The following is a 17,085-nucleotide window of genomic DNA, read 5'->3' on the forward strand; positions in this document are numbered from 1 at the left end:
TTTACAAACATTTTTATTTCCAAGCCTGCAAAGAAGAGTGCACCCGTCCACTCTTCCCAGCTCTGTCTATTCCTCTGATAGGCTGTGAGCGTCATCATACCTGCCAATCTTCCTTGTCTACCTTCCAGGACGGTGGACAGCGAAGAAAGCAGGCTGTACAGTTCAAGGTGCATGTCTACCCATGTAAGTGGTGGGTCCTTAAGAGAGTGGACTGGCTGCCTGAGAGTCTGCGTACTCAAGGCAGGCCATGCACAGAGTACTGCATAAACGCTTTGTGTATTGTACTAGTTTCCATGGGACATCAGTACATCCAAAATGCCAGACTGCTGTATTTTCAGTCAGTTTTGTGTATGTGGAGCTAGTGATTTGGCTTAAAACATCAGCTGACGTTCTCATACTACTAGTCCAAAACTTGAAGCCTTGCATCTTCACAAGTGTGGGTTTAAACTGTTTAATCACGTAAGGTAAAATGTTGCCTGGGACCTCCTGACACAATAAGCACTCCATTCAGAAAGTTGTTATGGTGCTTTGAATTCCCTTTGATAAAGAAATAAGCTAGTACAGCAGAACTTTTTTTTTAGACCTGCCAAAAAATATAAAGAAGACAAACATAATATCAAACACCTGATAAGTTACTGTTCCTCCTTTATCCACTTAAAAACTTTGAACGTTCCATGTGGTCCTAAAAATGAGTGGGGTTAGACGCTATGAGGTTGTCATGGAACGTCCTTTCATTTTGGTGTGAACAGGATTAATCCTTGCTCACATCACAGTGTTTTATAGATATCAATCACTACCTGGGTCTCTCCTCTAACAGCTAGGGTAATATTGAGTGGCCCGGATCGACAGATGAGCTGCATGCAGTGCTGTTTGGTAAAATGACAGCATGTTAAAAAAAATACTATTTTTGTCCTTAAAACAAAAACCAACCAATAATAATAATATGTTTGGATGCAAGAGAAACCCTTAAAAGGTTGCAAGCACCATTACCGCTGCAGTGATTTGAAGTGGTCATAGTGCCTGGAGTCTACATGTGCAGCTTTTCACTATAACCCTGTGCACATATGTTTAACCCCTTTGCTACTGGAAGTGTAACTCACCTGTGGCCGTGTCATTAGCCAGCAAATATCAATTACGTGCATATCTCTATTGCATTCTATAACTGGGAGAGGTGTGCCGATGCTCCAAAGAATGAGAGATGGGATCGGCGTCCACTTTCTGCAGAACTTGGTGACCGAGGGGGCGGGGCATGACAGCCAAGATGGCCAGTCGCACATCCTACTAGCTCCTGCAACAGGGGGGCCAAAAATGTCGATAACGCCAGATCCACTAGCGATAGCGGCAAAGGGTGTCCGGAAACTAATGCAGGACGACCTAAGCGACAAATTGATGCCTGACCGGCACCGGAGAACCGCGGACAAAGCTGCACTGGCCATGAGGCCCGGGGGAGATGGCCGACCTCCCGGCACGGGACAGGCTCACTCTGCAGCCCTGCTACCCCCCCCTCTGGACCGGCGGGGGTCATCCCGGTCCTCGCTGAGGGCGAGTACAGCCGCATTACCGCCTGCCACAGCGCCAAAATCCACGGCCAAACGAGGCCGCAAGGGCCTAGCCAAGATGGCGGCAAAGAAACAGCCCAAGCGCACACAGCGCGTACTTATTCAGCCGCCAAAACACATGCAAGAATTCTTCGACCGGCTATGCACTCACCTCTACACGCAACTCAAAGCCCGGAGACAACTGTACAGACAGACAGGCGGTGCAGGGCCGTTGTCCGACGATCAACACCAACAGAGAGCCCATCCACCGCCAAACAAGGAGGGGATTTCGGGGGGACCCCCATCCTGCTGCGCAGGTCAACACAACTGCACCCCGCCAAGCAAGCGAGCAGCTCTCGGACGGGGCACCCCCATGCTGGTTAGGTCTGTATACCCGGTGGGCATAGGCTGAAAAGGTCTACTTGCACAGCAGATGGCCCTGGGCTCCAACCTCTGCATCGGGCACCTTGCGGGACACTGCAACCGCTGGTACTAACTCACCGCCCAGAAACTCACCTTACAATAAAGCTCCCTACGGAACTGTGGACTAAATACTGTAATTTAACTCACCTTAAGAGATGATCTTGCTTTCTTGGTTTGACAGACTGGGGGCACACAAACATACCTGCTTGAGACCGGACAGGCGAGATTGCTGACTAATCTGTGTCCACATTAATTGTTTTTGTTTGTTTTTTAAAATAAGCACTGCATTAGTACAAATCTCCATACGTTTATTTGTTGTTTAGAATAGTCTATATTAGCTACTCCATCTAACACACAGATAGCAAATAGGTCCCTCCTTAATGCATATCTTTACTGACTTGATACCTACTAATGTCTCAGCTGAGCAGCTTCTCTTTAGGAACATCACCTGTCTGTACCCACTATGTCTCCCACGCCTGCATATCAACCAAGTACCATGTTTAATATGCCTCTGTCGCCCACTATGTTTGTTTATATTTTTTAGTTAATCAACTAGTTAATCGAACCACTGTTTAAATACTAAAGCGATGGCATTCTATATAATTATTAAACCCAAGCTACTGTTACCAAGCGACGAATAACTCAAAATGACAAATGTCTATAGATAAAGCGAGAGATATCAGTATTGAAGCGAGTGATAACCGTATTAGAGCGAGGGATAATCGTATTATAGCGAGGGATAACCGTATTAAAGCGAGTGATAACCGTATTAACCTTGAACATAGATGGTATGCTCAAACCTTGTTTTTCTCCTTTGTCCCTCTTCAGCTAACTTTTCCTTGATATGTACGTTTTACTAAGCTTCAATTTCAATAACTTGTTCACTGTTATCGTTGATTGCACGTACTAGTACCCACACTTACTTATATAAAAAATGTGCAGATTAAACCTGTCATGGCGATGTAAACGTTGATATACCTGTGACTGCTGTCGTGGCATAACAGGATTGCCTGTAACCCATAATGCACAACAAAAATAAAGAATTCAAAAAAAGAACTTGGTGACCAGTGGGGACCAAGGTAAGAGGGCAAATCATTGCAAAACGCTTTGCCCCATTACCAGGAGGCGGGGCCAGGGTATTCCTACCATCGTAAGCATTACAGCGGGCTTGAGTGGTTATGATATATGGAGTAAACCATTTAAATAACAGTGGAAAAAACACTGTACAAATTAAAGGTTGTGTTTTAGGTCAGAAGTTGGACAATTGTTTCTGCCCTTAAGGGGTTAACATGACATGTAAACAGTTTTGTTATGATGTTTTTTTTTTTTTTTTTTTTTAGGTGACTGCTTTAGATTTACTTTTATTTTTGCTCAGAGTAAATGTTAATAGGTAATGCCTTCACATTTGTTATACAGCCTTGTGACTATTGGTTATTGTTTATTTATTATACCTTTGTTCGACCGAGTAGAATGATTAAATGTTTACTTTATCGAGCACTCCGACTGATGCTGAAATGAGTTCTGTGCATCTAGGGGAGGAAACTAGAACATTAAATAATTTGGATTTAATTGGTGTTTTTAATTTGTGTTAATTTTGAAGAGAGTAATGAAAGTGTCAGACACATTTATCATGTTTTGAGATGAAGAAGTAAGGACAGAAATGACAGAGCAAATAAGCAGTATAGACTTTCATTACACCGTGCATTGGGTTACGTTTTAAAGTTTAAAACCTGTATTCCTAATGGTATAGTGCTCCAGTTTTCTTGGTCTTTGCATCGCCCCCCCTGTCCCCTGGTGAATAAAGGATTACAAAACCCTTTTTACTTACCTTAATTCAAACTCCCTTAGCGATGGCTAGCTTTTCTCTTCCCACAACATCACAGTGTTGACGATATCTAATGGGCGGCTGCGCACACATTAAAACTTCACCAGTAGGAAAGCATTTACTCAATGCTTCCCTATAGGGGATTTGAAGACTTTAGACGTTCTCATGCAAAACATCATTTCAGGAAGACACCCATTAGAGGTAGGCTTAAAGGGAAACTATAGTGCTATAATTAGAAAGTTGTATTCCTAGCGCTATAGTACCCCTACCCCCCTTGCAGCATTGAAAGGGTTAAAAACCCTTTTGTCACTTACCTTATTCCAGTGCCGGTCAGGCTCCGCCTTCGCTCCTCCTCCCATTCTGTGCCGCAAGCACATTAGGATTATCCCATAGGAAATCATTGAATCAATGATCTGTACAATTCCCATAGGGTTATAGCGGACGCTGGATGCCCGTATGCAAAGTATGAGGACGTCCAGTGTCAGTTAGGAAACCAAAAATTACCTAACCACTAGGAAGCGCTTCTAGTGGCTGTCTGGTGGACATTCACTAAGGGTGAAGTTATCCATGTAAGGTAATTATTGCAGTTTTTCAATAACTGCAGTAATCACAAATGCAGGGTTACACAGACAGGGGCACTGCAGCCAGACCACTTCAGTTCATTGGTGCCTCTTAGTGTTACTTTAATTTAAGGTGCTGCAGATAATAAAGGAACAAAAGGGAATCAATACCCGGGACTCTGAATGAGTGTAGGTTAGTTTGACAGATATATTGTAATAGAATAATTGTTTCCTACTTGCATTCTAAGTTTTACTCATGCAATGTTGGTGACATATGCGACAGTGTTATTTTAGTAAATCTAATACACACAGGCTCATATGGCCAGCCCTATAGTAACAGTTGTACAGCTGTAGCGCCATTAAATGTAATATTGACATTGTGAATGTCACTTAGAAGCACAACATCCAGCTGCTGATAACAGAGCTCAATCAGAGCAATATTGTTTTATTTGTAGGAATATTTACATGTGACCCCCCAAAGGGGTATTCTTGTCTAAAATATATACCTAAACACATTTTAAGGACAGAAAACATTCTGTAAGCTAGACTTTGTAATATATTAACTGTTCATTCAACCTATGTTTATAGGTTGACATTGTAGTGGCAGTAGATTTGATCTATTTGTCTGGTTTTGTACCTTAATGGGGAAAAAAATGGGCTATTTGTACCATAGAATAGAAGATTTCTTCTCTAAAAGTGGTTTGAAAAGTGCAGTGATCTGTAAGTGAAAAACACATTCACCTGCACAGCACATCTTTGTCTAGGTCGACATCATTGTTCCGTGATGTTCCAGGTGTACTCATGTGCCCTCTAACATACACAGGATATTGCATAGATATTTTCATCTTTTAACTAGTCCCAAACACAGGCATGTAGTTTACATTTGTTTGTGCGACTGTCTATTTCAGGACAACCAGGGACAGAATTTTTAAAATATTCTAAAACGTGCTTTTAGTTAGCTTGTTAGAGGAACAATTTAGTGTATTCCTAACACTAACGTGTTTCTCTGCCTTTATGGCCCCCCGCAGCATGGTAGAGGGTTAAATAAACCTTGATTCACTTACCCGATGCCAGCAAAGTGTATCAATAGTAACCTCTAATATATGTATGACTAGAGCGGCATTAAATCCAAGTAAGAACAGGAAGGTGGGGTAGGAATGCTAGTCTAGATAATAAGTCCTTTACTTCTCAGTGCCTTCGATGGTACTCCACTTTTCCTCCACACTCCTCTTCCTCAGCCTTCTGAAGCAATGTCCTACTAAGACTTAAAATGTTAAGTGTTAGTAGGAAGTCATAAACCAGTAATTTGCAATAAAGGAAAACATAATATGTCAGCATAGAATTGTGCATAAACTATGTGCTTGTTTTAAAGGTACCATCTATAATACAGTATCTCACGAAAGTGAGTACACCCCTCACATTTTTGTAAATATTTTATTTTATCTTTTCATGTGACAACACTGAAGAAATGACACTTTGCTACAATGTAAAGTAGTAAGTACAGACTGTACATCAGTGTAAATTTGCTGTCCTCTCAAAATAACTCAACACACAGCCAATCATGTTTAAACCGTTGGCAACAAAAGTGAGTACACCCCTAAATGGAAATGTCCAAATTTGGCCCAACTAGCCATTTTCCTTCCCCTGTGTTATGTGACTTGTTAGTGTTACAAGATCTCACACTCTCTCATACTGGTCACTGAACGTTCAACATGGCACCTCATGGCAAAGAACTCTGAGGATCTGAAAAAAATAATTGTTGCTCTACATAAAGATGACCTAGGCTATAATAAGATTGCCAAGACCCTGAAACTGAGCCGCAGCACGGTGGGCAACACCATACAGCGGTTTTACAGGACAGGTTCCATTAAGAACAGCCACTCAGCCATGGTCGACCAAAGAAGTTGAGTGCACGTGCTCAGCATTATATCCAGAGGTTGTCTTTGGGAAATAGACATATTAGTGCTGCCAGCATTGCTGCAGAAGTTGAAGGTGTGGGTGGTCAGCCTGTCAGTGCTCCGACCATAGTCCGCACACTGCATTAAATTAGTCTGCATGGCTGTCGTCCCAGAAGGAAGCCTCTTCTAAAGATGATGCTCAAGAAAACCCGCAAACAGTTTGCTGTAGACAAGCATACTAAGGAAATGGATTACTGGAATCATGAGACCAAGATAAGCTTATTTGGTTCAGATGGTGTCAAGCGTGTGTGGCGGCAACCAGGTGAGGAGTACAAAGACAAGTGTGTCTTTCCTACAGTCAAGCATGGTGGTGGGAGTATCATGGTCTGGGCATGCATGAGTGCTGCCGGCACTGGGGAGCTACAGTTCATTGAGGGAACCATGAATGCCAACATGTACTGTGACATACTGAAGCAGAGACTGGGCCGCAGGGCAGTATTCCAACATGATAACGACCCCAAACACACCTCCAAGACGACCACTGCCTTGCTAAATAAGTTTATTTTACAGCACTGCCCTAACCCTTATGGGCATGGAGTTCACCAGAGCTTCACAGGTTGCCACTGGAGTCTTTTTCCACTCCTCCATGACGACATCACGGAGCTGGTGGATGTTAAAGACCTTGCGCTCCCCCACCTTCCGTTTTGAGGATAACCCACAGACACTTAATAGGATTAAGGTCTGGAGACATGTTTGGCCAGTAAAGGTGATGTTCCTGTGCGTCCAATTGTCTGGATACAATTATGTGTCTGTTAGTCCACCTATTGTTCGATGCTGCGGAATTTGCTGGCGCTATATAAATAATAAAATAATAATAATAGTTTGTTTTGCAACAGTGTCCCACACAGGAATACTTTTTAATAAGGAATTATCTCTGTTTATTTCCAGTAATTTTTCATTATAGCAGCTTTTATTCTTATTAATTATTGCTCCTTTTTCTTTATATATATATATATATATATATATATATATATATATATATATATATATATTCTTTTATGATTTAAATATCTATATATGTCTCTCTCTCTCTCTCTCTCTCTCACTCTCTCTCTCTCTCTCACTCTCTCTCTCTCTCTCTCTCTCTCTCTCTCTCTCTCTCTCTCTCTCACTCTCTCACTCTCTCACTCACTCTCTCACTCTCTCACTCTCTCACTCTCTCACTCTCTCACTCTCTCACTCTCTCACTCTCTCACTCTCTCACTCTCTCTCTCTCTCTCTCTCTCTCACTCTCACTCTCTCTCTCTCTCTCTCTCTCTCTCTCTCTCTCTCTCTCTCTCTCTCTCTCTCTCTCTCTCTCTCTCTCTCTCTCTCTCTCTCTCTCTCTCTCTCTCTCTCTCTCTCTCTCTCTCTCTCTCTCTCTCTCTCTCTCACTCTCTCACTCTCCCTTAGAAATTGTCTATGTGTTGTGTGTAGTACTTAACTTTTAATTAGCCACAACATGAGTGTCACAGAATTCAGCCACACAGAGAAGCACTGAGCTCTTTATAAATGGTGAGCACTGGGCAGCTGAGCTTACATTCTGCTGTACGTGCAATTAAAAATATTAGTGATATGTAGCACAGTGTTGCCTGTCATAAATGTCTGCAAATTTCTTCATCCTCTCATAACCCCTGGGCTTCCCTGGTATTCTGTTTACAGTTGTGCTCAAAAGTTGGCATACCCTGGCAAAAATGGTGACATTTTGGCATTGATTTTGGAAATATGACTGATCATGCAAAAAAAGTATTTTGTTGAAGGATAGTGATCATATGAAGCCCTTTATTATCACATAGTTGTTTGACTCCTTTTTAAATAATAATAATAATAATTACAGAAATCACCCAAATGGCCATGATAAAAAGTTTACATACCTTTGCAGGGCCAGATTAAGAGCCCAGTGGGCCTGGTGCTGACAAATATGATGGGGCCTAATTACAGAATCTTATCGACCAAAAACACTAAAACAGTCATAACTCTCAAGCGTCATATATCTGATGGAGTTGGTGTTGGAGGGAAACTCAAAGGATGCAGCTATAAGAAAACACATACTCTATGCTAATCTCTTTATCTAATTTATGCTTCCATCTTTCAAGTAAATCCATACCCCCCTAACAGCAGTGTTCAGTGAAGCAGGAAGTCAATGGGCGGGGTAAAAGGGTGGGCCACTGACGCAAATCACATGACCAGAACTGCCAAAAGGGGTGAACATGCCCGAAAAGGGAGCATGTCTGTCCACCAAAGAATTGGAAGGCCAGCCTGGCATCAGTGTCCCTATGTATCACAGTGTCCGTATCCCCATGTCACCGAGTTCCCTAGTCGCCCAGTGTCTGTGTCCCCATTTTGGGGGCACTGAGACATTTGGGGACACTGGGATAAATGGTGTCACAGACACTGCGGACACAGAGACATGGGAACACAGACACTGGGAGAATATAATAGATAGAGCCTCTCACGCCGCTTGGCATTTAGCAGGGCCTCACCTGTCACCAAACCTAGTTTAATTCTTTCACCTTTTAGGCATTAGCTAGTATGCCAGCACTCGCACACACTCACACACACACGCACATTGGGTCGCTTATGCACTGTTTTTGTTTGTTTTTTCTCGTCTTATTTCCTCCCAGGCCCTCTGGCTGGGTCTAGTACTCCTCACTCTGTGGAGTTTCGGCTACTCCTACCTTCTTTCGGGTCCTGGTCTTTTCCTCGCTATGCTGCGGTTCTCGCGGGTCGACTTATTCCCTCCCCGGCAGCCTTTCAGAGGGCTGATCTCTCCGTGTCTGTCCGCACTCCACAGGTACCGCTGTTGCGGGAGGGGGCCCCAAGTTCTCTTGCTTCTCCGTTGTTCGCCCCCTGGTTGTCTTCGCTGCGGTCGTCTATGGGGCAGTGTCGCAGGGCGGTTTAGGGTACCTGGCATCTGCTGCTTCGGCTGGTTCCGATCCAGACTTCCTGCACCTTTTTTTTTTTTAATTCTTTATTTTTGTTCGTGCATAAGGTTAACATGTGAATTTGCACTGCCACAATAGCTGGTGCACTCAAGTTTGCAAACACGCTTAGTTACATGGCATTAATAACATTGCACTTTTTAGTAGTTATATAAAACAGGATAATTTCTCACGCTTATAAATACAAGTTAAAGTAGTAGTTTGATTCACAGATATGTGTCGCTGCATAGTCACGTTAAGTCTAACGGTCAAGCTGAGGCATTGCAGTACAGAGCTTGGTGTTATACTGTTAGCTTTGCGGTGGATTATACCGTGTTATGCCCTTGGTACAGTCTATGCTATGAGTAGACAGTGGCACAGGAGAATTGCACATTTTAGTTGTATAAACACATATGTAACTTGTCTGCTATGTCCAATATTTGAGTAGTTCTGGTAGAAAGATTAGTGAGACATGGTGTACTAGTGAAATATTTTACGTAATGCAAGTTAAGTGGAACAGGTTTGTAACACGTGGAGTCTATCTGTAGTGTCTTAGCAGTAACTTGTAGCTTTAACGTGTGTAAAGGTTTGAGACATGTGCATGAGTGTTTCAGGCAGATTATAACATTTTAAGATTAACAGTAAAAGCCTTATGTCTCTGTTCTGCGCCTCCATCGTTGTGCTGCCTTAAGGCATCATATAGTAAAACACTGCTTCGGGACATTTGCTAGTGTCATTGCTGCCACAAGTGTTCATAGGATATGCTATCATGCAACTGGCTATATAATATCTTTAACCTAGTACTTTTAAGTAACTAGAAAATTCACAGGATTAGCACCCCAGGCATGGGATGTGATCAGGTCAAAATGTACAACTCTAGCTTTACTAACCTGTGACAGTCAGAAAGAGTATATGCTAGGTAAGTGGGTCTGGTTTATGCAATATGCATAGCTTTTAGTAGTAAAAGGAAAGGCGCAAACCAAAAACAATATAAGTAAAATATAAATGAAAAAACAGTTCTAAGGTATTAACCCCTAGACGTGCGGTCGGACTGTGCTGTGTATAATTTCTGAGTGGTACCAGTCCCCGTGGCAGTTCACAGCAGTCAGCCAATGCCCATTCTGGAGGTCTGGGGTATCAGCCGGAGGTGTAAGTGCAGCAGTTGCGATGTGCTGTTGTGCAGTGGGTAAGCTTGTGGGCGCTGTAGTGCCGCTTCCAGTCCTCTGCAGGAGGTTTGAGGCAAATCCCCTTGGATTTTCCAGCAGGGTCGACGCCTCCGCGTGCTGGCTTGGAGTCTTGGGTATTCCGGGTAGTTAACCTGCTTGGGAGAATGGTGGGTTGCTGCCGGCTTTAATTGCCGTCTACAAGTTTTCTGCTTGTGTTGTTGGTGCGCTGGGGAGTGACCCCTGGCGGCCTGCGGCCTGAAAGGAAGGTAGGGCGCAGAGCGTCTGGTTGTGGTAGAGCAGTGCCCGCCAGAATTCCGCCCTTCTGTCGCATTTGAGTCCCCTGAGCTTCAGCTTGGTGTCTTGGTGGGGGCGATGCCATGCGAGCCTCTAGGTTTGCCCAGAAGTTTTGGAAGTGGATCTCCAGTCTCCGCAGGCAAGTGTCTACAGCGTTATTGTGATTCTGCGTGGTCGGTGTCGGCATAGGCCCAGGCAGGAGGTCCTCAGCCATTTTAGTGTAACAAGAGACACAAGGTGTCCTCAGAGTTGTGCGGAACGGGATGACCCCCGCCGGTCCAAAGGGGGGGGACAGGTTACAGATTCAGCCCTGCTCGTGGGAATCCACTAAGGAGGTCGGCCGTCACTCCCAGCAGAGACCGCACTAGGCCGCAGGTATTCAGGCTCAAAACTCAGTTGCCGGAGTGTATCATCAGACGCCCGAGGTGCTCTAGAGTAGCTTAGGTGAGTTCAGGAATCATTTGCACCCCGGAATCGATAGTTTTCTCGAGAATTAGGCGATCATCTTGAGGAGCCTTCTTCCCTTGCGGCTGTTCAGCATGGCGTCCAAGCCCCGCCCCCCTTCCTGCACCTTTTGTATGTTCTGTCCTGTGCCTCCTTTACGCCTTCCACATGGTTTCTGCCTACGGCCTCTCCCGTAGCCGCTGCCGTTCCCTGCGTTTTCATGGCCTAATCGCAGGCTGCCAGCCTTGTTAGCTTGTGGTCATCATCTTTCATATCTTGCTCTTTTTCTAACACTCGCGGTACATGTGTTAGGGCCTTTTTCCCTTTTGAAGCTCTTTGTTACTGTCTCTGTTGCTATGTTGTCTGCGATTGGTTTCGCTTCTTTTTGCCACCACCATCACTCTAACTATCTGGCTAACAACTTCACATGTTGTACAGTTTTACCATTCATACGCAGTGTCATGTCCTCATACCAGATTATTACCATACTAGAGTTGTTTCAGGTTCTGGAAATTTCAAATTACAGTTCTCTCATCAACACCCAGTATTCTATCACTATCAGACCTATTAAAGGCCGGTCATTATGAACCGGGCATTAACCTTCAATGTAGGGCAATTACTGCTTGATCCAAGGATAAAATCTGACTGCCATTCTGGGGTCAAGTAGGATTTTTTTCCCTAGCTTGTTGCAAATTGGAAGCGCATCAAACAGGGTTTTTCGCCTTCTTTTGGATCAACCGTTTAAACACAAATGTGCCGAAGGCTGAACTGGGTGGCACTTAGCCTACCCTAGATGGCCAACACGTTTAATATTCCTTACTTCCCCTTGCTCAATTAAGAATGCCGGTTAAAGTACCGAGCAACGATTTACTCACTCGACAATTACCATACAGCTAGGCAATTGAGGTCTTTGTTGATTGTTTTACATTTCTGTCAGGTATCTATTTTTGCCCTCTTTTATTACAGGCCTACCACGACGTTGGTTCCGGCACACCTCAACCGACTTATTTCCCCTTTTACTTCCTATACGGCCTTATTTGTCCCTCACACAAATGTAAAGGCTGGGCCTGCAGTTTGTAGGAGGGGCATGTTACCCTACTTAAACCCCCCTACTCACCTTCCTCCGTCCCGTACGGTTTTTAGCGATTCACATGTACCCACCCTCCACTCCCTCTATCTATACTTTTCATTACACCTCATGGGTGGGCCCTTTTTTATCACAGGCCTACCACGACGTCGGTTCTGGCACACCTCAACCGACTTATTTCCCTCTTTACTTCCTATGCGGCCTTATTTGCCCCTCACACAAATATATATATAACACTGGTGAGACCTCACTTGGAGTATTGTACGCAGTACTGGAGACCGTATCTTCAGAAGGATATTGATACTTTAGAGAGAGTTCAGAGAAGGGCTACTAAACTGGTTCATGGATTGAAGGATAAAACTTACCAGGAAAGGTTAAAGGATCTTAACATCTATAGCTTGGAGGAAAGACGAGACAGGGAGGGTATGATAGAAACATTTAAATACATAAAGGGAATCAACACAGTAAAGGAGGAGACCAAATTTAAAAGAAGAAAAACTACCACAACAAGAGGACATAGTCTTAAATTAGAGGGGCAAAGGTTTAAAAATAATATCAGGAAGTATTACATCACCGAGAGGGTTGTGGATGCATGGAATATCCTTCCAGCTGAAGTGGTAGAGGTTAACACAGTAAAGGAGTTTAAGCATGCGTAGAATAGGCATAAGGCTATCCTAACTATAAGATAAGGCTAATGAAAGCAAAATTATTCTAAGCAAAACTATGAAACAATTTCCTTTTTCTCAGTTTTTAGTAATAGTTAGGTTTCATGTACAAACAAGATAAAGACTGTTAAACGCCGTTTAACAAATGGCCTTCTTAATCCCTATACTTCGTCATCTTCTTTGCTTGTAATGTTGGATGGGCGAAGAAGAGCTACTGCAAGAAGAATGCCTCCAAGGATCCCTCCACCACAACCAACTCCGAGAATAATGTACATGTTCCTCCCATACATGGAGATATTATTCAATGTGTGATTGCTTTTTAAATTGTTAAGTTCTTCTTTTTCTAAAACTTTCAGGTCCGATTTAGAAATCACAAATTTTTCAAAGTTAAGATCAAGCAGGTCAGGAGAAAGAACTTTTATACCAAAATAGATTCGTTTCACTAGAAATGAACTGCTGATATCTTGAATATCACAGCGATAAGTTCCAGCATCTTTCTCTTTGATGGGTGAAAATTCGATCAAATAGTTAAAGATCTTCAGTGGCCTAAACAGATTGTCATCAGTTGTCAAGATGCCTCTGCTGAGTTGCCAGTAGTATTTAATGTCTTTTTGCACATCGGAATTGCGTTTGCTCAGACAATTAATGCTAAAATTTTCACCAGCGGTAAGTGTGTACGTGTGCATGCCACAAAGGAAAGCAATCACACATTTTACGACCACTTCCTCGCACTTTCTCCTTTTGTTATATTTATCTATCATACACCTCTTCTCAGTCTTGGTACCGACACCACAGGTAGAACTGCAGCGGCTAGATTTTACGACCACCTTGGCAGATATACCTTGAAGCTTTTCTGGAATTGTTATAGCTTTTAGGCTATCTACTAGAGGATCATATTCTGCATTGGTTTGGCTGACTGTAAACAAAAACAATATCAATGGTCCATACATTTTGTTCCAGGACATTGGACCAGGGCCTTTGACCTGACAAAAGAAGAAGAAATAGCTATATTATTACTGGAGTAAGCTTATACTTTTCAGAATATTGCAACATGATGCTGCTGTGTTTGTAGGATTGTTTTTTATTACATCAGAATTGAGGAATCCTCAAGAAGACTCAGATAGGTGGAGCTTGTCTCTGGCAACTGATGCAGCTGGCCTGGGGACAGCAGTTTAGTATGAATTTTACTTTTACTGTATTTGCAAATCTATGCATTTTCTAGCTGAGTTACTGGTATAAAATGTAGACTTAATGATTTCTAGATGTAATGGAAAATCAAAAACTCCAAGAAATGCAATAGTGGAAATTAAAGAAATAAAATTAAATATCTAGCACAAACCTTGACATGTTTTTTGTTTGTTTTTTAGCTTAGGCTTGCACCGTCCTCTCAGTTATCCCTATTTCAGAGGGACAACCATGATTTTACATTTGTTTTTTTTCAGCCATTCTGGGTTTGTTCCCTGGTGTCCCGCTTTTGGAGACACCAGGGAACTGTCTTCAAAAAGGGTAGGGTGAGAGCATCGTTAGACATGCTCTTGTTACACTAAGGACACAAGAACCCTGCAGAGAGCACTGAAACAGTTATTTCTGCATGGTCTGCTCTCAGTCGACTGGCTTGTGTGCAGGCCCGGACTGGCCATTGGGCATACCGGGCAAATGCCAGGTGGGCCGCGCTGGCCATGGGGTCGAGGACGGCAGGGGAGATCACAGGATCTCCCCTGCCAGCCCCTGCAGGGCCAGCGCTACCTGAGTGCCAGCCCTGCTGTGTCTCCATGGGCCGGTGGGGAGATGAAAGATCTCCCTCACTGGCCCACAGGCACTGTTACAGGCGGCCGGTGCTGGGGAGGGAGGCAGGAGGAGAGGACCGGCGGAGCTCTAACCAGCAGCTCCGCCGGGTCCTCTCGCGGGATTCTGAGCGTTGCCGCGGCAATGATCAGATCTCGCGAGAGTGAACTCTAGCCTGCAGGTTAGAGTTCACTCTCACCACTGGACCACCAGGGAAGGAAGCATGGCTCCCCACCCCCAGGCAGAACAGCTCCCCCCCCCCCCTCCCAGGCTAAAGGTAAGAAGGGAGGGGGGGGGGGATATAACTTTTGTTATTTTTTTATTTTATTATTATTAATAAAAAAATATTTTAATTTAAATAAAAAATCCATTCACACTCACACACACAGCACCCCCAGACACACACAGCACCCCCAGACACACACAGCACCCCCAGACACACACAGCACCCCCAGACACACACAGCACCCAGAAACACACAGCACCCAGAAACACACACAGCACCCTCAGACACACACAGCACCCTCAGACACACACAGCACCCCAGACACACACAGTACCCAGATACACACAGCACCCTCAGACACACACAGCACTCAGACACACACAACACCCAGATACACACAGCACCCCCAGACACACACAGCACCCCCAGACACACACAGCACCCCCAGACACACAAAGCACCCTCAGACACACAGCACCCCAGACACACACACAGCACCCAGACACACACACAGCACCCAGACACACACAGCACCCAAACACACACAGCACCCAGACACGCACACAGCACCCTCAGATGCAACACTGCACCCTCAGATGCACACAGCACCCATAGACACACACAGCACCCCCAGATACACACAGCACCCCCAGACACACACAGCACCCCCAGATACACACACAGCACCCCCAGACACACACAGCACCCTCAGACACACAAAGCACCCCCAGACGCACACAGCACCCCCAGACGCACACAGCACCCCCAGACGCACACAGCACCCCCAGACGCACACAGCACCCCCAGACGCACACAGCACCCCCAGACGCACACAGCACCCTCAGACACACACTGCACCCTCAGACACACACTGCACCCTCAGACACACACTGCACCCTCAGACACACACTGCACCCTCAGACGCAACACTGCACCCTCAGACGCACACAGCACCCATAGACACACACAGCACCCATAGACACACACAGCACCCCCAGACACACACAGCGTGCCCCCAGACACACACAGCGTGCCCCCAGACACACACAGCGCGCCCAGACACACAGCACCCTCGCTCACACACACAGCACACTCCCACACACACACATATATATATATATATATATATATATAATATATAAAATAACCCTCAGTGAGTTAACAAAGGAAATTAGAAACCTAGAATGTGATGGCAGATAAAAACACCCTCACACACAGCACCCCTGTTGCATACACACACACTGCGCCCCTCACACATACAATACGTCCAAATATATATATATATGTATATGTATATATATATGTATATATATATATATATATATATATATATATATATATATATATATATATATATATATGAGATGCACTCTCAGGTCTTTGTAAATAATCAATTGACCTACAGGGTCTTCCTCAAGATCTCCAAACACAATCCCTCAAGCAGGCTCCAAACACAGTCAAGATCTTGAGGAAGACCCTGTAGGGTCGAAACGTCGATCTGATGATGTAACCTTTTTTTGGAATAAATACCAATTTGATTATTTACAAAGACCTGAGAGTGCATCTCTTATTGCTACATATACTTCTTAAGATAGCACCGAGGCATCAAAACTACATATTTGAGACAGGGTGAGTGCCAAGCCACATATTTTTCTGATATATTTTTCTTTATATATATATATATATATATATATATATATATATATATACACACACTACAGCACCCCTCACAGTGCACCACTACACACATTACGCTCCAGATACACGCTAGATCCCTTACCCTATATGCACTCTTAATCCTCTACACACGCACACAACTCCTATACACACTCTGGGTCCTTTACACACTAGATCTCCTACACACACACACACACACACACACACTCTGCATTCCTTGTCAGCAAACACATACAACATTCTCTAAACACACCCTTTCTACAACCCCTACACACACTACGTCACCTATACACACACACACTACAGCCCATATACACACATTCGCTACATCCCCTATAACACTATGCCCCCTATACACACACTCTCTACAGTCCCTAGCCACACATATTACACCACAAACACAAATTAAATTTACCTATTTACACAATACCACACCACAATCAGCTCACTCTACACACACGCAATCCCTCAAGCAGGCTCCAAACACATGCACCATACACTTTCCTGGCCCTTTTGTCCTCTGGTATCCCACTTGTG

At 44.1% G+C, this 17,085-nt stretch overlaps 2 protein-coding genes across 2 annotated transcripts in view; one reads left to right on the top strand and one right to left on the bottom strand.

Moving 5' to 3' along the window:
- The window catches only part of LOC134575308 (solute carrier family 22 member 15-like), a 229,344-nt gene that overhangs the window by 114,982 nt on the left and 97,277 nt on the right, over positions 1 to 17,085 (top strand). The gene's annotated exons all lie outside the window — the stretch shown is intronic.
- Positions 13,022 to 13,810, bottom strand: TMEM81 (transmembrane protein 81). Its single transcript, XM_063434808.1, has one exon. The coding sequence runs from the start codon at positions 13,808 to 13,810 to the stop codon at positions 13,022 to 13,024; it is 789 nt and encodes a 262-aa protein (XP_063290878.1).

Source organism: Pelobates fuscus, chromosome 10 (assembly GCF_036172605.1).
Source record: "Pelobates fuscus isolate aPelFus1 chromosome 10, aPelFus1.pri, whole genome shotgun sequence".
Taxonomy (NCBI): Eukaryota; Metazoa; Chordata; class Amphibia; order Anura; family Pelobatidae; genus Pelobates; species Pelobates fuscus.

Coding starts and splice junctions, on each gene's coding strand:
- TMEM81 (XM_063434808.1), bottom strand. CDS start 13,810: ATGTATGGACCATTGATATTGTTTTTGTTTACAGTCAGCCAAACCAAT.